Raw genomic sequence first — 21,879 nt, forward strand, 5'->3', positions numbered from 1 at the left:
CAAAAATCCTGAAAATCCACCCCAAAATCTGCCCCAAAATTCCCTGTCAAAATCTGCCCAGAAATCCTGAAAACTCACCCCAAAAATCCCAAAAATCCACCCCCAAACCTGCCCCAAAAATCCCCGTCAAAATCCGCCCAGAAATCCCAAAAATCCACCCCAAAATCCCAAAATCCACCATAAAAATCCACCCCAAAAATCCCCATCCAAATCTGCCCAGAAATCCCCAAAATCAGCCCCAAAATCCCGAAAATCCACCCCAAAATCAGACTCCAAAATGCTCCTTTCCCTGTCAAAACCTGGGGACAAAACCCGGCCCAGAAATCCTGAAAACGCACCCCAAAAATCCCAAAAATCCACCCCAAAACCTGCCCCGAAAATCCCCGTCAAAATCCGTCCAGAAATCCTGAAAATCCACCCCAAAACCGGCCCCGAAAATCCCCGTCAAAATCTGCCCAGAAATCGCAAAAATCCTGAAAATCCACCCCAAAATCTGCCCCAAAATTCCCTGTCAAAATCCGCCCAGAAATCCTGAAAACTCACCCCAAAAATCCCAAAAATCCACCCCAAAATCCTGCCCCAAAAATCCCAGTCAAAATCCGCCCAGAAATCCCAAAAATCCACCCCAAAATCCCAAAATCCACCATAAAAATCCACCCCAAAAATCCCCATCCAAATCTGCCCAGAAATCCCCAAAATCAGCCCCAAAATCCCGAAAATCCACCCCAAAATCAGACTCCAAATCTGCCCCTTTCCCTGCGTGACATCGCCACACCTGGGGACAAAACCCGCCCAGAAATCCTGAAAATTCACCCCAAAAATCCCAAAAATCCACCCCAAAATCTGCCCCAAAAATCCCCATCAAAATCTGCCCAGAAATCCCAAAAATCCACCCCAAAATCTGCCCCAAAAATCCCCATCCAAATCTGCCTGGAATTCCCAAAAAATCCACCCCAAAACCCTGAATATCCACTCCAAAAATCCCAAAAATCTGCCCCAAAAATTCACCCCAAAACCTGCCCCAAAAAATCCCCGTCAAAATCTGTCCAGAAATCCCAAAAATTCAACCCAAAATCTGCCCGAGATTCTCAAAAATTCACCCCAAAATCCCCATCCGAATCTGCCCGGAATTCCCAAAAATCCGCCCCAAAAATCCCCATCAAAATCTGCCCAGAATTCCCAAAAATCCACCCCAAAACCTGCCCCGAAAATCCCTGTCAAAATCCGTCCAGAAATCCCGAAAATTCACCCCAAAATTCGCCCAGAATTCCCCAAAAACCCCGTCAAAATCTGCCCAGAATTCCCAAAAATCTGCCCCAAAAATTCCACCCCCAAAAACCTGAAGAATCTCAAAAATCCGCCCCAAAAATCCCTCCCAAAAATTCCAAAAATCCATCCCAAAAATCTAAAAAATTCACCCCAAAATCCAGCCCGAAAATCCTTGTTTAAATCTGCCCAAAATTCCCAAAAATCCACCCAAAATTCCATCCCCAAATACCTGAAAATCCAAAAAATTTGCCCCAAAAATTCCAAAAACCCAACCCAAAACTTCACCCCCCCAAAAATCCCCGTTCAAATCTGCCCGGAATTCCCAAAAATCCACCTGAAATTCCACCCAAAATCTGCCTAAAAATTTCCCCGGAATTCCCAAAATTTCCTGTTCAAATCCACCCGAAAAATCCCCAAAATCCACCCGAAAAATCCCCAAAATCCCCCCGAAAAATCCCTGGTCAAATCTGTCCAGAATTCCTAAAATTCCACCCCAAATCTGCCAAAAACCTCCCCAAAAATCCAAAAATTTTCCCCAAAACCTCACCGAGAAATTCCCCAAAAACCTCCCCAAAAATCCCCAAAAATTCCCCAAAAATCCCCAAATCCCCAAAATCCCCGAAAAACCCCCAAAATCCCAAAATTCCCCCAAAACTCCCCCGACCCCCCCGGTGCTGCTCAAAGGGATTTTTGGGGGGAATTTTGGGATTTGGGGGAATTTTGGGGAGTTTTTTTCGGGATTTCTGGGAAGATTTTGGGGAAAATTTGGGTTTTTTTGCGGGATTTTGGGGGAATTTGGGAAATTTTGGGATTTTTTGGTGGATTTTTGTGGAATTTCGGGGAGGTTTTTTGGGGATTTTTGGGAAGATTTTGGTTTTTTTGCGGGATTTTGGGGAAGTTTTTGGAGAATTTTGAGGAAATTTGGGAAATTCTGGGGAATTCTGGGGAGGTTTTTTGGGGAACTTTGGGATTTTTGGGGAGGATTTTGGGGAGGATTTTTGGGATTTTGGGGAGATTTTTTGGGGATTTCAGGAAGATTTTTAGAAAATTTTGGGGAATTTTGGGCAGGTTTAGCGGGAATTTGGAGAATTTTGGGGATTTTGATTCGAAATTTAAATTTTTTTACGCATTTTTCAGAGATTTTGGGGCTTATTTTTATTTTTTCTTCCTTATTTTTGGCTTTTTTGGGGCAGATTTGGCGAGAATTTGAGGCAATTTCCGATTTTTTTTTTTTTAAATTAAATTTTCTCTTTTTTTATGGATTTGGAGAAATTTTCTCGACACTTTTGGGGCTTTTTTTTGAGATTTTTTAATTGGAATTTTCATTTTTTTTAGCCAATTTCTGGAGATTTTTCAGGCTGGTTTTAATTTTTCCTTTCTTATTTTTCGGGGCCGGATTTGGAGATAATTTGAGGCAATTTTTGATTTTTTAAAAGAAAATTTAATTCGATTTTTTAAAAATTAATCCAGGGAAGATTTTTTGGTGTTTTTTTTAAAGATTTTTATTTGAATTTTAGTTTTGTTACGATGATTGTTGAGGGTTATTTTCATTTTCCCGTCCTTACACAATTCCCGTCACAAATTCCCGCAAATTTTTTGAATTTTTTTTTCTGTCCGATTTCCCTTTTTCCTGTTTCAATTCGAATTTTCTGCCACAAATTGAAGAAATTTCTGGAATTTTCGTTTTTTTTTTTGGGGTTGAAATTTTGAGATTTTTTTTTTTTTGAGGGGCCCGAGGGGTGGGGGGGGGGGCGGGGGTCGCGCGCGCGGGTGGGGAGGGGCGGGGTCCCCAAAATTCCCAAAAATTCCCCAAAAAATCCCCGAACCCGCCCCTCCCCCACCCTTTACCTGCAGCCGCGGCCGCACCTGAGCCGGGGGTGGGGGAGGGGCGGGGATGGGACGGGGGGCGGGGCCAGGATTGGCCCCTCCCCAACCCCCGGGGCTGACGCAAAACCCCCCGGACCGGTCCGGGCCCCGCCCCTCCCCCCCACCCCCGCACCCCCAATTCGGGGCTCCCGCCCCTCCCCCCACCCCATTTTGGGGCCCCTCCCCCACCCCCAAATTTTGGGGCTCCTCCCCCACCCCCAAATGTCGGGATCTTCCCACCGTTTTCTGCCCCTCCCCACCCCAAAATTTAGGGATCCCCCCCCATTTTTGCCCCCCCAAATTTTGGGGACCCTCCGGATTATTTCGCCCCTCCCCCCACCCCCGAAATTTGGGATCCTCCCCCCCGCCCCCACCCGGTAATTTTCTTGCCCCTCCCCCACCCCAAATTTTGGGAACCTTGCCAATTTTCGGCCCCTCCCCCCACCCTCCATTTCGGCCCCTCCCCAAATTTTTTTTGCCCCTCCCCCCACCCCCGAAATTCGGGATTCCCCCCCCCCATTTTTGCCCCTCCCCCACCCCAAAATTTTGGGAACCTCGCCGATCTTCAGCCCCTCCCCCACCCCGAATTTCAGCCCCACCCCCTTTTTTCCCCTCCCCCACCCCAATTCCCTGCCCCTCCCCCCACAGTTTTTTGGCTTTTTTTCCGTTTTTTCCCCACAAAACCCCAAAATTTGGGGATTTTGGACACCGACCCCTCCCCCACCCCCCCAAATTTTGGGGACCCCTCCCCAAAATGCATTGATGGAGCCCCCCCCCTTTATTTGCCTTTATTTGATATAAAAACATAAGTTACAAAGGGGGGGGAGGGGCACCCCAAAACCGCCCTCCCCCACACCCCAAATCCCCCAAAAATGAGAGAAAACACCCAAAATTTGGGACAAAATGGGAAAAAATACAAACTAACAACATTTGGGGAATAAAATCAGGAAAAATCCCAAAATTTGTGGGAAAAAATCCCAAAATTTGGGAAAAAAAGGAGAAAAAAATCCCAAAATTTGGGGAAAATGGTGGAAAATCCCCAAAATTTGGGGAACCCCAAAATAAGAAAAAAAAAAACCCCAAAATTTGGGGAGCAAAAAGGGGGAAAATCCCAAAATTTGCAGAACAAAATGGGAAAAAAATTTCAAAATTTGGGGAACAAAATGAGGAAAAAGCCCGAAAATTTTGGGTCAAAAAGAAGGAAAAAAATCCCCAAATTTTGGGAACAAAATGGGGGAAAAAACCCCAAATTTTGGGGAATTAAAGCGGAAAGAAAAACCCAAAAATTTTGGGTCAAAAAGAAGGAAAAAATCCCAAAATTTGGGGAACCAAATGGGGAAAAAACCTCACCTAAATCTGGGGGACAAAATGAGGAAAAAACCCCAAAATTTGGGAACAAAATGGGGGAAGAACCCCAAAATTTGGGGGGTCCCCAAAATGAGAAAAAACCCCAAAATCTGGGGAACAAAACGAGGAAAAAAACCCAAAATTTGGGAACAAAATGGGGAAGAAACCCCCAAAATTTGGGGTCCCCAAATGAAGTAAAAAAAAAAAAATTTTGGGGTCCCAAAATGAGGAAGAAACCCAAAAATTTGGGGAACAAAATGAGGGGAAAAATCCCCAAAATTTGGGATCCCAAAGTGGGGAAAACTCCCAAAATTCTGGAGCTCAAAATGGGGCAAAACCCCCCAAATCTGGGGTCCCCAAATGAGGAAAAATCCCCAAATTTTGGGGTCCCCAAACTGGGGAAAACTTCAAAATTCTGGAGCTCAAAATGGGGCAAAACCCCCCAAATTTGGGGTCCCCAAATGAGAAAAAATCCCCAAATTTTGGGGTCCCCAAAGTGGGAAAAACCCCCAAAATTTGGGGTCCCCAAATGAAGTAAAAAAAAAAAATTTTTGGGGTCCCAAAATGAGGAAGAAACCCAAAAATTTGGGGAACAAAATGAGGGGAAAAATCCCCAAAATTTGGGATCCCAAAGTGGGGAAAACCCCCAAAATTCTGGAGCTCAAAATGGGGCAAAACCCCCCAAATTTGGGGTCCCCAAATGAGGAAAAATCCCCAAATTTTGGGGTCCCAAACTGGGGAAAACTTCACAATTCTGGAGCTCAAAATGGGGCAAATTTTGGGGTCCCCAAATGAGAAAAAATCCCCAAATTTTGGGGGAAAGTGGGAAAAACTTCAAAAATTCTGGGGTCCCAAAATGGGGAAGAAACCCAAAACCCCCCAAATTTGGGGTCCCAAAATGAGGAAAAATCCCCAAATTTTGGGGTCCCCCAAATTTGGGGTCCCCAAATGAAAAATCCCCAAATTTTGGGGTCCCAAACTGGGGAAAACTTCACAATTCTGGAGCTCAAAATGGGGCAAAACCCCCCAAATTTGGGGTCCCCAAATGAGGAAAAATCCCCAAATTTTGGGGTCCCCAAACTGGGGAAAACTTCACAATTCTGGAGCTCAAAATTTGGGGTCCCCCCAAATGAGAAAAATCCCCAAATTTGGGGGTCCCCAAAAAAAAAAAAAATTTGGGGTCCCCAAATTTTTTTTTGGGGTCCCAAAATGAGGAAGAAACCCAAAAATTTGGGGAACAAAATGAGGGGAAAAATCCCCAAAATTTGGGATCCCAAAGTGGGGAAAACCCCCAAAATTCTGGAGCTCAAAATGGGGCAAAACCCCCCAAATTTGGGGTCCCCAAATGAGGAAAAATCCCCAAATTTGGGGTCCCCAAATGAGGAAAAATCCCCAAATTTTGGGGTCCCCAAAGTCCCCAAAAATTTGGGGTCCCCAAATGAAAAAAAAAAAAAAAATTTTTGGGGTCCCAAAATCTTTGGGGCAAAATCAAAATTTGGGGTGGGGAAAACCCCTCAAAATGGGCAAAACCCCCAAATTTGGGGTCCCCAAATGAGAAAAAATCCCCAAATTTTGGGGTCCCCAAAGTGGGAAAAACCCCCCAAAATTTGGGGTCCCCAAATGAAGTAAAAAAAAATTTTTGGGGTCCCAAAATGAGGAAGAAACTTTGGGGAACAAAATGAGGGGAAAAATCCCCAAAATTCCCAAAGTGGGGAAAACCCCAAAAATTCTGCTCAAAATGGGGCCAAAACCCCCAAATTTGGGGTCCCCAAATGAGAAAAATCCCCAAATTTTGGGGTCCCAAAAAAACTTCACAATTCTGGAGCTCAAAAAAAACCCCCAATTTTGGGGTCCCAAACCCAAATTTGGGGTCCCCAAAAAAAACTTCACAATTCTGGAGCTCAAAATGGGGCAAAACCCCCAAATTCTGGGTCCCCAAATGAGAAAAAATCCCCAAATTTTGGGGTCCCCAAATTGAGAAAAATCCCCAAAATTTGGGGTGGGGTCCCAAATGAGGAAGAAACCCAAAATTTGGGGAACAAAATGAGGGGAAAAATCCCCAAAATTTGGGATCCCAAAGTTTGGGGGGTCCCAAAATGAGGAAAAAATCCCCAAATTTGGGGTCCCCAAATGAAAAATCCCCCCAAAATTTTCTGGGATTTTGGGTCCCCAAATGAGAAAAAATCCCCAAAATTTGGGGTCCCAAAACTGAGAAAAATCCCCAAAATTTGGGATTTTGGTGCCCCCAGGTGGGGTTTTGCAGCGCCCCCATTTTTGGGGTTTTTTTTTTGGGATTTTTTGGGGTTTTTTTTGGGGGATTTTGGGGGGTTTTGGGGGGGATTTTGAGGGGGCTTGGGGCTGATTTTGGGGTGAATTCCGGGGGTTTTGGGCCCCCTAACGCATGCGGTAGTCGGTGGAGCAGGAGAGTTCACAGAGCTGCCCCTTGAAGTCCAGGTCGATGGTGAAGTCCAGGTCGCGCTTTTGGGGTAAAAAACGGAGAATTTGGGGCATTCAGGAATTCGTCAAAATCCCCACAACTCCCCAGATTTGAAATGCTCCCCCAAATAATGGAATTTATCCCGAAATTCCCACAAAATGTCACCAAAGTTACCCCAAAAATTCCCCCAAATTCTCAAACAATTCCCAAAATTCCCCTGAAAAGTTCCCAAAAAATCCCCCCAAAATACCCCAAAAGAAATCCCTCAAAAAAAAAACCCAAACCCCCAAATCCCCCTAATTCTCTCAGAAAAATCCCCCCAAAAATCATTAAAATTTCCCAAAAATTCCCCCCCAAAAAACCCCAAATTCCCTCAAAAAATCCCAAAAAAACCCTAAAACCCCAAATTCCCTCAAAAAACCTCTGACAAATTCCCCCAAATCCCTCAAAAAAAATTCCTCAAAAAACTTCCCAAACCCCCCCTTTAAAATCCCTCCAAAAACCCCCTCAAAATCCCAAAAAACCCTCCCAAAATTAACCCCCCCCAAAATTCCCCAAAAAACACCCAAAAAATCCCGAAAAATTCCAAAAAAATCCCCAAAAATTCCCAAAATTCCCCTGAAAAAATTCCTGAAAAAATCCTCGAAAAAATCCTCAAAAAATCCAAAAAAATAAAAAAAAAATCCCAAAATTCCCCTGAAAAAATCCCGAAAAAAATCCTCAAAAAATCCCCAAATTCCCCTGAAAAAAATCCCAAAATAATCCTCAAAAAATCCAAAAAATTAAAAAAAAAATCCCCAAAATTCCCCTGAAAAAATTCCTGAAAAAATACTGAAAAAAATTCCCCCCAAAATTCCCCTGAAAAAAATCCCAAAAAAATCCTCAAAAAAATAAAAAAAAAATCCCCAAAATTCCCCTGAAAAAATCCCGAAAAAATCCTCAAAAAATCCCCAAATTCCCCTGAAAAAAATCCTGAAAAGATTCCCCAAAAAATCCCGAAAAAATCCAAAAAAACCCCCCAAAAATCCCAAAATTCCCCTGAAAAAAATCCCAAAAAAATCCTCAAAAAATCCCAAAAATTCCCCTGAAAAAAATCCTGAAAAAATCCCAAAAAATACCCAAAAATCCCCTGAAAAAAATTCTCAAAAATCCCAAAAATTCCCCCAAAAATCCCAAAAATTCCCCCCAGCAAAATTAAACCAAAATTGTCGAAATTCCCCCCGAAAGCCCCGTGGCCGGGCCTGGCTCACGTTGTTTTTGGCGTTGGGTTTCATGGTGATGGTGCCGAAGATTTCCTCGCCGCTCTTCACCGTCAGGTATTCCTCCATGTAGAACACCGTCTGCTTCCAGTGCGTGTACGGCGACTCGGGGCCTGCAAAGTCCCCAAAATCACCCCAAATCAGCCCAAAATCTGGGAAAATCCATGCTGCTTTTTATCCCAAAATTTCAGCTTTTTACCCCCATTTTTTAGCTTCTTTTTCTGATTTTTTACCTGTTTTTTACCCATTTTTTACCTATTTTTCACCTATTTTCTACCTATTTTTTTACCAATTTTTTAGCTATGTTTTACCTATTTTTCCCCATTTTTTCCCATTTTTTCCCCATTTTTAATCCATTTTTCCCCATTTTTCCCCAATTTTTTATCGATTTTTTCCCTTTTTCCCAGCTCCTTTTCCCTGTTTTCTCCTCCATGTAGAACACCGGCTGCTTCCAGTGCGTGTACGGCGACTTCGGGGCCTGCAAAGTCCCCAAAATCACCCCAAATCAGCCCAAAATCAGGGAAAAACCCCCCTCCTAAATGCCCCCAAATTATCCCAACATTTCAGCTTTTTACCCCGAGTTTTTAGCTTTTTTTTCTGATTTTTTACCTGTTTTTTACCCATTTTTTACCTGTTTTTTACCCATTTTTTACCTATTTTTTACCCATTTTTTAGCTATTTTTTACCTATTTTCCCCCCAATTTTTTCCCATTTTTTCCCCATTTTTAATCCATTTTTCCCCATTTTTCCCCAATTTTTTATTGATTTTTTCCCTTTTTCCCAGCTCCTTTTCCCTGTTTTCCCCTCCATGTAGAACACCGGCTGCTTCCAGTGCGTGTACGGCGACTCGGGGCCTGCAAAGTCCCCAAAATCACCCAAAATCACCCAAAATCAGGGAAAAACCCCCCTCCTAAATTCCCCCAAAATTATCCCAACATTTCAGCTTTTTACCCCGAGTTTTTAGCTTTTTTTTCTGATTTTTTTACCTGTTTTTTACCCATTTTTTACCTATTTTTTACCCATTTTTTAGCTATTTTTTACCTATTTTCCCCCCAATTTTTTCCCATTTTTTCCCCATTTTTAATCCATTTTTCCCCTATTTTTTCCCCTATATTTTCCCCATTTTTTATCGATTTTTTCCCTTTTTCTCAGCTCCTTTTCCCTGTTTTCCCCTCCATGTAGAACACCGGCTGCTTCCAGTGCGTGTACGGCGACTCGGGGCCTGCAAAGTCCCCAAAATCACCCAAAATTATCCCCAAATCTGGGAAAAAGTCTCCTGCTTTTTATCCCAAAATTGGGAGAATTTGCCCCAAATTCTCGCTGGAAAAGCCGCTGTGCTTGTGTGAAATTGGACAAAAAATCCCCGGAAAAATCCCAAAAAATGCTCAAAAAACGCCCAAAAATCGTCAAAAAAAGCCTGAAAAAAGCCCGAAAAAAGCTGAAAATTCCCAAATTGCCCAAAATTGCGGGAATTGGCCCCAAATTCCTGGTGGAGAAGCCGGTTCTCTTGTGGCAGCGCGTGAACTCGATGTTGAAGTAGCACCTTCAATCCCACTGAAAAATGCCCCAAAAATGCCAGAAAAAATCCCAAAAATTCCTTAAAATTCCTAAAATCCCAAATGAACCAAAACTGGGAGAATTTGCCCCAAATTCTTGCTGGAGAAGTTGCTGTGCTTGCGTGATATTGGAGAAAAAATTCACCGAAAAATCCCCAAAAATGCTCAAAAAACGCCCAAAAATCGTCGAAAAAAGCCCAAAAAGCCCAAAAAAAGCCCCAAAAAAGCTCAAAAAATTCCCCAAATTCCCAAATTGCCCAAAATTCTCAGATTTCGCCCCAAATTACTGGTGGAGAAGCCGCTTCTCTTGTGGCAGCGCGTGAACTTGATGTTGAAGTAGCACCTTCAATCCCACTGAAAAATGCCCCAAAAAAAGCCAGAAAAAATCCCAAAAATTCCTTAAAATCCCTAAAATCCCAAATGAACCAAAACTGGGAGAATTTGCCCCAAATTCTTGCTGAGAAGCCGCTGCAGTGATGCTGAATTGGGGCCTAAAATCCACCGAAAAAATCCCAAAAAATGCTCAAAAAACGCCCAAAAATCGTCAAAAAAAGCCCAAAAAAAGTCCAAAAAAACCCCGAAAAATTCCCCAAAAAAGCCCAAAATTCCCAAATTGCCCAAAATTGCAGGAATTGGCCCCAAATTCCTGGTGGAGAAGCCGGTTCTCTTGTGGCAGCGCGTGAACTCGATGTTGAAGTAGGACCTTCAATCCCACTGAAAAATGCCCCAAAAAAAGCCAGAAAAAATCCCAAAAATTCCTTAAAATCCCTAAAATCCCAAATGAACCAAAACTGGGAGAATTTGCCCCAAATTCTTGCTGAGAAGCCGCTGCAGTGATGCTGAATTGGGGCCTAAAATCCACCGAAAAAATCCCAAAAAATGCTCAAAAAAGGCCCAAAAATCGTCAAAAAAAGCCCAAAAAAAGCCCAAAAAACCCCGAAAAAATCCCCAAAAAAGCCCAAAATTCCCAAATTGCCCAAAATTGCAGGAATTGGCCCCAAATTACTGGTGGAGAAGCCGGTTCTCTTGTGGCAGCGCGTGAACTCGATGTTGAAGTAGGCCACCAGCGCGTGCACGTGATCGTTGCGCTTCACCTGCAGGCAGAAGGGCGCCGTGAACGTCAGCTCCTCCACCTTCACCGTGTAGATGTCCACTTCCTGGGGAGAAAAAGGGCAAAATTGGGAAAATTAGTTTAAAAATGGAGAAAATTTGGGGAAAAATGGTGAAAAAATGGCGAAAATGGGTGAGAAAACGGCCTGAAAATGGAGAAATTTGGGTTGGAAATGGCCTGAAATGGGATCCAAACTGAGCTTCTCCACTTTCATTGGGTAGGTGGCACTTCCTGGGGAGAAAAAGGGCAAAATTGGGAAAATCAGTTAAAAAATGGAGAAAATTTGGGGAAAATCGATGAGAAAACGGCCTGAAAATGGAGAAATTTCAGGATATTCTGGGCTATTTCTGCAATAATTTCAGGCCATTTTTGGGCTAATTTCAGGATATTTTTGGGCTGGTTTTGGGCCATTTTTGGGCTGTTTTGGGCTAATTTCAGGATAATTTCAGGCCATTTTTGGGCTAATTTCAGGCCATTTTCAGGCCATTTTTGGGCTGTTTTTGGGCTAATTTCAGGATAATTTCAGGCCATTTTTGGGCTAATTTCAGGCCATTTTTGGGCTAATTTCAGGCCATTTTCAGGCCATTTTTGGGCTGTTTTTGGGCTAATTTTAGGTAATTTTTGGGCTATTTTTGGGCTAATTTCAGGCCATTTTTGGGCTAATTTCAGGCCATTTTCAGGCCATTTTTGGGCTATTTTTGGGCTAATTTTAGGTAATTTTTGGGCTATTTTTGGGCTAATTTCAGGCCATTTTTGGGCTAATTTCAGGCCATTTTCAGGCCATTTTTGGGCTGTTTTCGGGCTAATTTTAGGTAATTTTTGGGCTATTTTTGGGCTAATTTCAGGCCATTTTTTGGCTAATTTCAGGCCATTTTTGGGTTGTTTTCGGGCTAATTTTGGGCTGGTTTTGGGATAATTTCAGGCCATTTTCAGGCCATTTTTGGGCTATTTTTGGGCTAATTTCAGGCCATTTTTGGGCCATTTTTGGGCTGTTTTTGGGCTATTTTTTGGCTACTTTCAGGCCATTTTCAGGCCATTTTTGGGCTATTTTTGGGCTACTTTCAGGCCGTTTTGGGGCTGTTTTCGGGCTAATTTTGGGCTAATTTTGGGCTAATTTCAGGCCATTTTCAGGCCATTTTTGGGCTATTTTTGGGCTAATTTTAGGTAATTTTTGGGCTATTTTTGGGCTAATTTCAGGCCATTGTCAGGCCATTTTTGGGCTATTTTTGGGCTAATTTCAGGCCATTTTCAGGCCATTTTTGGGCCATTTTTGGGCTATTTTTGGGCTACTTTCAGGCCATTTTTGGGCTGTTTTTGGGCTATTTTTGGGCTATTTTCAGGCCATTTTTGGGCTATTTTTGGGCTACTTTCAGGCCATTTTCAGGCCATTTTGGGGCTGTTTTTGGGCTAATTTCAGGATAATTTCAGGATCATTTCAGGCCATTTTTGGGCTGTTTTTGGGCTATTTTTGGGCTACTTTCAGGCCATTTTTGGACTATTTTTGGGCTAATTTCAGGCCATTTTTGGGCTAATTTCAGGCCATTTTCAGGCCATTTTTGGGCTATTTTTGGGCTAATTTCAGGCCATTTTTGGGCTACTTTCAGGCCATTTTGGGGCTGTTTTTGGGCTAATTTCAGGATAATTTCAGGATCATTTCAGGCCATTTTTGGGCTATTTTTGGGCTACTTTCAGGCCATTTTGGGGCTGTTTTTGGGCTACTTTCAGGCCATTTTCAGGCCATTTTTGGGCTATTTTTGGGCTACTTTCAGGCCATTTTCAGGCGGTTTTTGGGCTGTTTTCGGGCTGGTTTTGGGCTATTTTTGGGCTAATTTTAGGTAATTTTTGGGCTGTTTTCGGGCTGTTTTTGGTACCTTGATGAGGCAGGCGTTGGTCACGAGCTGCTTGGGATCCACCACGTCCACCAGGGGCTCTTTGATGGCCACGTCCTTGATGCAGGACATGTCGAAGCCGTACACGTTCTCCCACCCTGGGGGCAAAAAAACCGGGAATTTTGGGAAAATCCTGCAAATCCTGGAGCCCAAGAAATCCCCCAAAAAATCAAAAAAATCCCCCCAAAAATCAAAAAAAATCCCCCCCAAAAAATTTTGAAATCCTCAAAAAATTCCCTTAAAATTAAAAAAAAATCCCCCCAAAATACTACTAAAAATTAAAAAAAAATCTAAAAAAATACCCAAAAAATCCCAATAAAATCCCAAAAAATTCTGAAAAAATCCCCAAAAATCTGAATAAACTCCCAATAAATTCCAAATAAATTCCTGATAAATTCCTGATAAATTGTGAATTTCTGGGCTGTGTTTTTGCACTCCCAGTGGATTTTGCAGTCCCTGTACTGGTGATCCTCCATGGCCAGTATGTACAGCTCCCCCAGAAAATCCCCAGAAAATCCTAAAAATCGCCCCAAAAATTCTCTCAAATCCCCTAAAAATTCTCCCGGAAATTCCTGAAATATTACCCACAAATTCCCCAAAAAATCCCTACAAAAATTTCAAAAAAATTCAAAAAAAAAAAAAATCCCAAAAATTGCGGAAAAAAATCCCCAAAAATTCTGAAAAAAATCCCCAAAAATTCTGAAAAAAATCCCAAAAAATTCTGAAAAAAATTCTGAATAAATTCCCAATAAATTCCGGATGAAATGCCAAGAAATTCCCGATCAATTCTGCACTCACAGTGGATTTTGTAGTCCTTGTACTGGCGATCCTCGATGGCCGTCACGTAGAGCGTGGCGCGGTCGGGGAAGATCAGCCCGTCCGGTCTCTGCCGATGGAAAATTCCCAAATTATTTTTTGGGATTTTTGGGGATTTTTGATGGGATTTTTAGGGGAATTTTCCTGGGGATTTTAGGGGATTTTTTGGGAGATTTTTAGGAGATCTTTGGGAGATTTTTCGGGGATTTTTGGGGCGGTGCGGTCAGGGAAGATCAGCCCGTCCGGGCTCTGCAAAGCAAAATTCCAAATTATTCCAGGAGAAATTTTGGGAATTTTTTGGGGATTTTTGGGGATTTTTCACGGGAGTTTTTGGAGAATTTTCCTGGGGATTTTTTGGGGGGATTTTTGGGAGATTTTTTAGGAGATTTTTGGGAGATTTTTTTTAGGATTTTTTGGATGGCGCGGTCAGGGAAGATCAGCCCGTCCGGGCTCTGCCGATGGAAAATTCCCAAATTATTCCAGGAGAGATTTTGGGAATTTTTGGGGATTTTTTGGGATTTTTCACGGGAGTTTTTGGAGAATTTTCCTGGGGATTTTAGGGGATTTTTTGGGAGATTTTTAGGAGATTTTTGGGAGATTTTTTGGGGATTTTTTGGGTGGTGCGGTCAGGGAAGATCAGCCCGTCCGGGCTCTGCCGATGGAAAATTCCCAAATTATTCCAGGAGAGATTTTGGGAATTTTTGGGGATTTTTGGGGATTTTTTTTCAAGGGGAATTTTCCTGGGGATTTTAGGGGATTTTTGGGAGATTTTTAGGAGATTTTTGGGAGATTTTTCGGGGATTTTTTTGGGTGGTGCGGTCAGGGAAGATCAGCCCGTCCGGGCTCTGCCGATGGAAAATTCCCAAATTATTTTTTGGGGATTTTTGGGGATTTTTCATGGGATTTTTAGGGGAATTTTCCTGGGGATTTTAGGGGATTTTTTGGGACATTTTTAGGAGATCTTTGGGAGATTTTTCGGGGATTTTTTGGGGTGGTGCGGTCAGGGAAGATCAGCCCGTCCGGGCTCTGCAAAGCAAAATTCCAAATTATCCCAGGAGAAATTTTGGGAATTTTTTGGGGATTTTTGGGATTTTTCACGGGAGTTTTTGGAGAATTTTCCTGGGGATTTTAGGGGATTTTTTGGGAAATTTTTAGGAGATTTTTGGGAGATTTTTCGGGGATTTTTTGGGTGGTGCGGTCAGGGAAGATCAGCCCATCCGGGCTCTGCCGATGGAAAATTCCCAAATTATCCCAGGAGAAATTTTGGGAATTTTTTGGGATTTTTGATGGGATTATAGGGGAATTTTCCTGGGGATTTGAAGGATATTTTGGGAAATTTTTGGGAATTTTCCTGGGATTTGTGGGGTGAATTCCTGGGAGTTTTGGGGGAATATTTTGGGATTTTTTAAAAATTTCCTTGGAATTTTGGGGATTTTTTTTGGGAATTTTTTGGGGAATTTTCCTGGGGGTTTTTGGGGAATTTTTTGGGGAATTTTTTTTTCAGGATTTTTGGGGGTGAATTTTTTTGTTTTAAAGGGATTTTTTTGGGATTTTTTTGGGGGATTTTCTGCGGGATTTTTTTGGTATTTTGGGAGATTTTTTGGGAGATTTTTCATGGATTTTTGGAGGGATTTTTAGGGGATTTTTTTGAGATTTTTCTGGGAATTTTTCTGGGGATATTTTATTAATTTTCCCTAGGGATTTTTGTGGTGAATTCGGGGGATTTTTGGGGAATTTTTTTTGGATTTTCAGGGAATTTTCCTGGGGATTTTTGAGGATTATTCCTGGGATTTTTGGGGTGAATTGGGGGATTTTTGGGGTGAATTTGGGGGATTTTGGGGGGATTTTTGGGGGATTTTTGGGGTGAATTGGGGGATTTTTGGGGTGAATTTGGAGGGATTTTTGGGGTGAATTTGGGGGATTTTTGGGGGGGTGAATTGGGGATGTTTGGGGTGAATTGGGGGGGGGAATTTTTGGGGGTGAATTTGGGGGGATTTTTTGGGGTGAATTCTGGGGATTTTTGGGGTGAATTTGGGGATTTTTGGGGTGAATTTGGGGGATTTTTGGGGTGAATTGGGGGATTTTTGGGGTGAATTCTGGGGATTTTTGGGGTGAATTTGGGGGATTTTTGGGGTGAATTAGGGGGATTTTGGGGTGAATTGGGGGGATTTTTGGGGTGAATTGGGGGGATTTTGGGGTGAATTTTGGGGGGATTTTGGGATGAATTTGGGGGATTTTTGGGGTGAATTTGGGGGGATTTTTGGGGTGAATGCTGGGGATTTTTGGGGTGAATTGGGGGGATTTTTGGGGCATTTTTGGGGGGATTTTTTGGGGCATTTTTGGGGGGATTTTTGGGGCTCTCACCAGCCATTTGTCCCGCGCGTAGATGACCGTGTTCAGCATGGACTCGTAGAACAGACAGTAGCCCATCCACTCGCTGATGATGATGTCCACTTTGTCCACGGGCAGCTCCACCTCCTCCACCTTGCCCTTGATGATGGAAACCACTGGGAAACGGGGAAATGCCGGAAAGTTCCAGAAAATGTCAAGTTTGGGGGCAATTCTGGGGATTTTCCGGGGATTTTTGGGATTTTTTTTGGGTTTTTAAAGGGATTTTTAGAGAGGATTTAGGGGGATTTTAGGGAGAATGTTGGTGGATATTGGGGATTTTTTGGAGAATTTTGAGGGGAATTTTGGGGTTTTTTGGGTTTTTAAAGGGATTTTTAGAGGAGATTTTGGGGGATTTTAGGGAGAATTTGAGGGGATATTGGGGATTTTTTGGAGAATTTTGGGGGGAATTTTGGAGTTTTTTGGGGGATTTTTGGGGGTTTTTAGAGAGGATTCTTGGGGATTTTTGGGATTACTTGTGAGAATTTTTTGCGGATTTTTTGGGGAATTTTGGGGGAATTTTGAGGGAATTTTTGGGGATTTTCGGGCAGTTTTTTGGGATTTTTGAGGGGTTTTAAAAGGGATTTTTAGAGGAATTTTAGGGAGAATTCTGGAGAATATGGGGGATTTTTAAAGGGATTTTTTTGGGGGGAATTTTTGCTATTACTTAAGGGAATTTTGGGGTTTTTTGGGGGATTTTCGGAGGAGGTTTTTGGGTTTTTTGGGGGTTTTTAAAGGGATTTTTAGAGGAGATTTTGGGGGATTTTAGGGAGAATTTGGGGGGATATTGGGGATTTTTTGGAGAATTTTGGGGGGAATTTTGGGGATTTTTGGGGGTTTTTAAAGGGATTTTTAGAGAGGATTCTTGGGGGATTTTTGGGATTACTTGTGAGAATTTTTTGCGGATTTTTTGGGGAATTTTGGGGGAATTTTGAGGGAATTTTTGGGGATTTTCAGGCAGTTTTTTGGGATTTTTTGAGATGTTTTAAAAGGGATTTTTCGAGGAATTTTAGGGAGAATTTTGGAGAATATGGGGGATTTTTTAAGGGATTTTTTTAGGGTTTTTTTGGGAATTTTGCAATTTTTTGGGGGGGATTTTGGGGGTTTTTTTTGGGGGTTTTTAAAGGGATTTTTAGAGGAGATTTAGGGGGATTTTAGGGAGAATTTGGGGGGATATTGGGGATTTTTTGGAGAATTTTGAGGGGAATTTTGGGGTTTTTTTGGGGATTTTTGGGGGTTTTTAAAGGGATTTTTTGAGAGGATTTAGGGGGATTTTAGGGAGAATGTTGGTGGATATTGGGGATTTTTGGAGAATTTTGGGGAATTTTTTGGGGGTTTTTTGGGGGTTTTAAGGGATTTTTTAGAGGAGATTTTGGGGGATTTTAGGGAGAATTTGGGGGGATATTGGGGATTTTTTGGAGAATTTTGAGGGGAATTTTGGGGTTTTTGGGGGTTTTAAAGGGATTTTTAGAGAGGATTTTTGGGGGATTTTTGGGATTACTTGTGAGAATTTTTTGTGGATTTTTTGGGGAATTTTGGAGGATTTTGAGGGAATTTTTGGGGATTTTCGGGCAGTTTTTTGGGATTTTTTGAGGTGTTTTAAAAGGGATTTTTCGAGGAATTTTAGGGAGAATTTTGGAGAATATGGGGGATTTTTTAAGGGATTTTTTTTGGGGGAATTTTTGCTATTACTTAAGGGAATTTTGGGGTTTTTTGGAGGATTTTCGGGGAGGTTTTGGGGTTTTTAGAGGGATTTTTAGAGGAGATTTTGGGGGTTTTAGGGAGAATGTTGGTGGATATTGGGGATTTTTTGGAACATTTTGGGGGGAATTTTGGTTTTTTTGGGGATTTTTGGGGGTTTTTAAAGGGATTTTTAGAGAGGATTTTTGGGGGATTTGTGGGATTATTTGTGAGAATTTTTTGCGGATTTTTTGGGGAGTTTTGGGTTTTTTTTTTTAATTTTAGGGGGAATTTTGAGGGAATTTTGGGGGATTTTCGGGCAGTTTTTTGGGATTTTTGAGGGGTTTTAAAAGGGATTTTTAGAGAAATTTTAGGGAGAATTCTGGAAAATATGGGGGATTTTTTAAGGGACTTTTTTAGGGATTTTTTGGGGGAATTTTGGATATTACTTAAGGGAGTATTTGGGTTTTTTGGAGGTTTTTAGAGGGATTTTTAGAGGAGATTTTTAGGGGGATTTTAGGGAGAATGTTGGTGGATATTGGGGATTTTTTGGAGAATTTTGGGGGGAATTTTGGGGTTTTTTTTGGATTTTCAGAGGGGATTTTTGGGATTATTTGTGAGAATTTTAGGGTGAATTTCAGAGAATTTGGGGAATTTTTTGGTTTTTTTGTTTTAGGGGAATTTGTGGGGATTTTAAAGGGATTTTTAAGGGTTTTTTTGGGGGGGATTTTAGGGGAAAGTCGGGGATTTTTTGGGATTTTACAGAGAATTTTGGGGGATTTTGGGGGAATTTTTGGATGATTTTGGGGGATTTGAGAGGGATTTTTTGAGGATTCTGGAGATTATTTGAAGGGATTTTCGGGATATTTTTGGGATTATTTGAGGGAAATTGGGGGAATTTTTGGGGGATTTTAGGGGGAATTTTAGCATTCCTTTGAGGGGATTTTGGGGAGTTTTCTGGGAAATTATGGGGATTATTTAGGGTGATTTGGGGGGAATTTTGGGGATTATTTTGGGTGATTTGGGGGGAATTTTTGGGATTATTTTGGGTGATTTTGGGGGAATTTTTGGGGGATTTTCTGGGGAATTTGGGGATTATTTTGGGGATTATTTGGGGTGATTTTGGGGTGATTTTAGGGGATTTTGGGGCTCTCACCATGGTCCAGTTTGTTGGCCTTGACGATCTTGACGGCGTAGTCGGAGATGCTGGAGCACTCGATCTGCGGAGGGAGCCCCAGATCCACCTCCAAATCCCCAAATTCCCCCAAATCCCCCAAAATCCACCTCCAAATCCCCAAATTGCCCCAAATCCACCTCAAAATGCCCCAAAACCCCAAAAAATCCACCTCAAAATCTCCCAAATCCACCCCAAAACCCCCTGGGACCCCAAAATCCATCCTGGGACCCCTAAAACTGCCCCAAATTTCCTCCAAAATCTCCGGAATTCACCCCAAAAATTCCAATTTACCCCGATGACTCTCCTGGCCCCGGCTCTAGCCGCGAACATGCTGAGGATGCCGGGGCCAAAATCCCAAAAATGCCCCCAAAATTCCCCCAAAAGCCCCTAAAAATGCCCCAAATCTGCCCCAAACTGCCCCGAATTCCCTCAAATTTTCCCCAATTTTCCCAAAATCTGCGGAATTTACCCCGATGACTCTCCTGGCGCCGGCTCTGGCCGCGAACATGCTGAGGATGCCGGTGCCAAAACCCCAAATATAACCTAAAAATGCCCTAAAACTGCCCCAAATTCTCTCAAATTTTCCCAATTTTCCCAAAATCTCCGGAATTCACCCCAAAAATTCCGATTTACCCCGATGACTCTCCTGGCCCCAGCCCTGGCAGCGAACGTGCTGAGGATGCCGGGGCCAAAATCCCAAACATGCCCCCAAAATTCCCTAAAAACGGCCCTAAAACTGCCCCAAACTGCCCCAAATTTTCCCCAATTTTCCCAAAATCTCCGGAATTTACCCCAAAAATTCCGATTTACCCCGATGACTCTCCTGGCGCCGGCTCTGGCCGCGAACATGCTGAGGATGCCAGGGCCAAAATCCCAAAAATGCCCCCAAAATTCCCCCAAAATGCCCTAAAAATTCCCCAAAACTGCCCCAAACTGCTCCGAATTTTCCCCAATTTTCCCAAAATCTGTGAAATTCACCCCAAAAATTCCGATTTACCCCGATGACTCTCCTGGCGCCGGCTCTGGCCGCGAACATGCTGAGGATGCCGGGGCCAAAACCCAAAAAATGCCCCAAAAATCCCCTAAAAATGCCCTAAAACTGCCCCAAATCTGCTCCAATTTTCCCCAATTTTCCCAAAATCTGTGAAATTCACCCCAAAATGTGCAATTTACCCCGATGACTCTCCTGGCCCCAGCCCTGGCCGTGAACATGCTGAGGATGCTGGGGCCAAAACCCCAAATATAACCTAAAAAATCCCCTAAAAATTCCCCAAAACTGCCCCAAACTGCCCCCAATTTTCCCAAAATCTGTGAAATTCACCCCAAAAATTCCGATTTACCCCAATGACTCTCCTGGCCCCAGCCCTGGCCGTGAACATGCTGAGGATGCCGGGGCCAAAACCCCAAATATAACCTAAAAAATCCCCTAAAAATGCCCCAAAACTGCCCCAAACTGCCCCGAATTTTCCCCAATTTTCCCAAAATCTGCGGAATTTACCCCGATGACTCTCCTGGCGCCGGCTCTGGCCGCGAACATGCTGAGGATGCCGGGGCCAAAACCCCAAAAAATCCCCTAAAAATGCCCCAAAACTGCCCCAAATCTGCTCCAAATTTTCCCCAATTTTCCCAAAATCTCCGGAATTTACCCCGATGACTCTCCTGGCGCCGGCTCTAGCCGCGAACATGCTGAGGATGCCGGGGCCAAAAACCCAAAAAATGCCCCCAAAATCCCCTAAAAATGCCCTAAAACTGCCCCAAACTGCCCCAAAATTTTCCCCAAAAATTCCCAAAAATCTGTGAAATTCACCCCAAAAATTCTGATTTACCCCCCAATGACTCTCCCTGGCCCGGCTCTGGCCAAAACATGCTGAGGATGCCGGGGCCAAAACCCCAAAAAATCCCCTAAAAATGCCCTAAAACTGCCCCAAATCTGCCCCAAATTTTCCCCAATTTTCCCAAAATCTGTGAAATTCACCCCAAAATGTGCAATTTACCCCACTGACTCTCCTGGCCCCAGCCCTGGCAGCAAACATGCTGAGGATGCCGGGGCCAAAACCCCAAAAAATCCCCTAAAAATTCCCTAAAAATGCCCTAAAACTGCCCCAAACTGCCCCGAATTTTCCCCAATTTTCCCAAAAATCCGATTTTCCCCCCAAAAACTCTCCTGAATTTACCCCATGAAATCTCCCCTGGCCCTAAAACTGCCCCCAAATCTGCCCCGAATTTTCCCAATTTTTTCCCCAATTTTCCCCAAAATCCTGCCAAAAATTTACCCCCGACTCTCCCAGGATCACCTGGGCTCTGGCCTGGCTGCCCACGTCCAGCACCACCTTGTCCTTGAACAGGTGCCGGTTGTGGAACATGGAGTTGCGGTACGTCAGCGTCCTCACCTCGTCCTTCAGCATCTCCTGCAGGGCGGAAAGGGTTAAAAATCACCTGGGGAACCCCAAAATTCACCTGGGGAACCCCAACAGCACCTGGGGAGCCAAAAAACCCCAGAATTCTGTCAAAATCGGCAAAAATTTCAGTGAAATTTGGGGATTTTTGCTGAAAATTGTCGCCTAAAATCCTCCCAAAAATTCCCTTTAAATGTTCTGAACCCTCCCAGGATCACCTGGGGAACCCCAAAATCCACGTGGGGAACCAAAAAACCCCAAAATCCCGTCAGAATTGGCAAAAATTTCAGTGAAACCCTCCAAATTGTCAAAAATCCTGCCAAAAATTTATTTTAAATCCCCCCAAATCCTCCCAGGATCACCTGGGGAACCCCAAAATCACCCGAGGAACCCCAAAATCCACCTGGGGAACCCTCCCAAAATCCACCTGGGGAACCAAAAAATCCCAAAACCCCATCAGAATCGGCTGGAAAAATTTCAGTGAAATTTGGGGATTTCTGCTCCAATTTGTCGCCTAAAATCCTGCCAAAAATTCACTTTAAATGCTCTGAACCCTCCCAGGATCACCTGGGGAACCCCAAAATCCACCCGGGGAACCCCAAAATCCACGTGGGGAACCCCAACATCACCTGGGGAACCAAAAAACCCCAAAATTCTGTCAAAATCGGGAAAAATTTCAGTGAAATTT

At 43.1% G+C, this 21,879-nt stretch overlaps 1 protein-coding gene across 2 annotated transcripts; it reads right to left on the minus strand.

The window, feature by feature from the left end:
• Positions 1–6,770: 6,770 nt before the first annotated feature.
• Positions 6,771–21,210, minus strand: PRMT1 (protein arginine methyltransferase 1). 2 transcript variants are annotated; one of them, XM_030970468.1, is made up of 10 exons: positions 21,105–21,210; positions 19,265–19,321; positions 18,775–18,838; positions 15,915–16,057; positions 13,533–13,620; positions 12,717–12,832; positions 10,882–10,891; positions 10,741–10,749; positions 8,170–8,291; positions 6,771–6,960 (listed from the first exon to the last, which is right to left on the minus strand). In XM_030970468.1, the coding sequence occupies exons 1-10, from the start codon at positions 21,198–21,200 to the stop codon at positions 6,877–6,879; spliced, it is 789 nt and encodes a 262-aa protein (XP_030826328.1). In that variant the 5' UTR covers positions 21,201–21,210; the 3' UTR covers positions 6,771–6,876. The 2 variants fall into 2 exon arrangements, with proteins under 2 accessions (XP_030826328.1, XP_030826327.1); XM_030970467.1 differs by having other exon boundaries at positions 10,741–10,891.
• Positions 21,211–21,879: the final 669 nt, after the last annotated feature.

Source organism: Camarhynchus parvulus, unplaced genomic scaffold (genome assembly GCF_901933205.1).
Source record: "Camarhynchus parvulus unplaced genomic scaffold, STF_HiC, whole genome shotgun sequence".
Taxonomy (NCBI): Eukaryota; Metazoa; Chordata; class Aves; order Passeriformes; family Thraupidae; genus Camarhynchus; species Camarhynchus parvulus.

What these genes read in the sequence shown, in the direction of transcription:
- PRMT1 (XM_030970467.1), bottom strand. Translation starts at nt 21,200, where the DNA reads ATGCTGAAGGACGAGGTGAGGACGCTGACGTACCGCAACTCCATGTTC. An exon ending in ACGCGCGGGACAAATGGCTG is followed by an intron (nt 13,621 to 15,914) that starts GTGAGAGCCCCA and finishes TTCCATCGGCAG; the next exon opens with AGACCGGACGGGCTGATCTT. An exon ending in GAGAACCGGCTTCTCCACCA is followed by an intron (nt 8,292 to 10,740) that starts GTAATTTGGGGC and finishes GGGACTTTGCAG; the next exon opens with GCCCCGAGTCGCCGTACACG.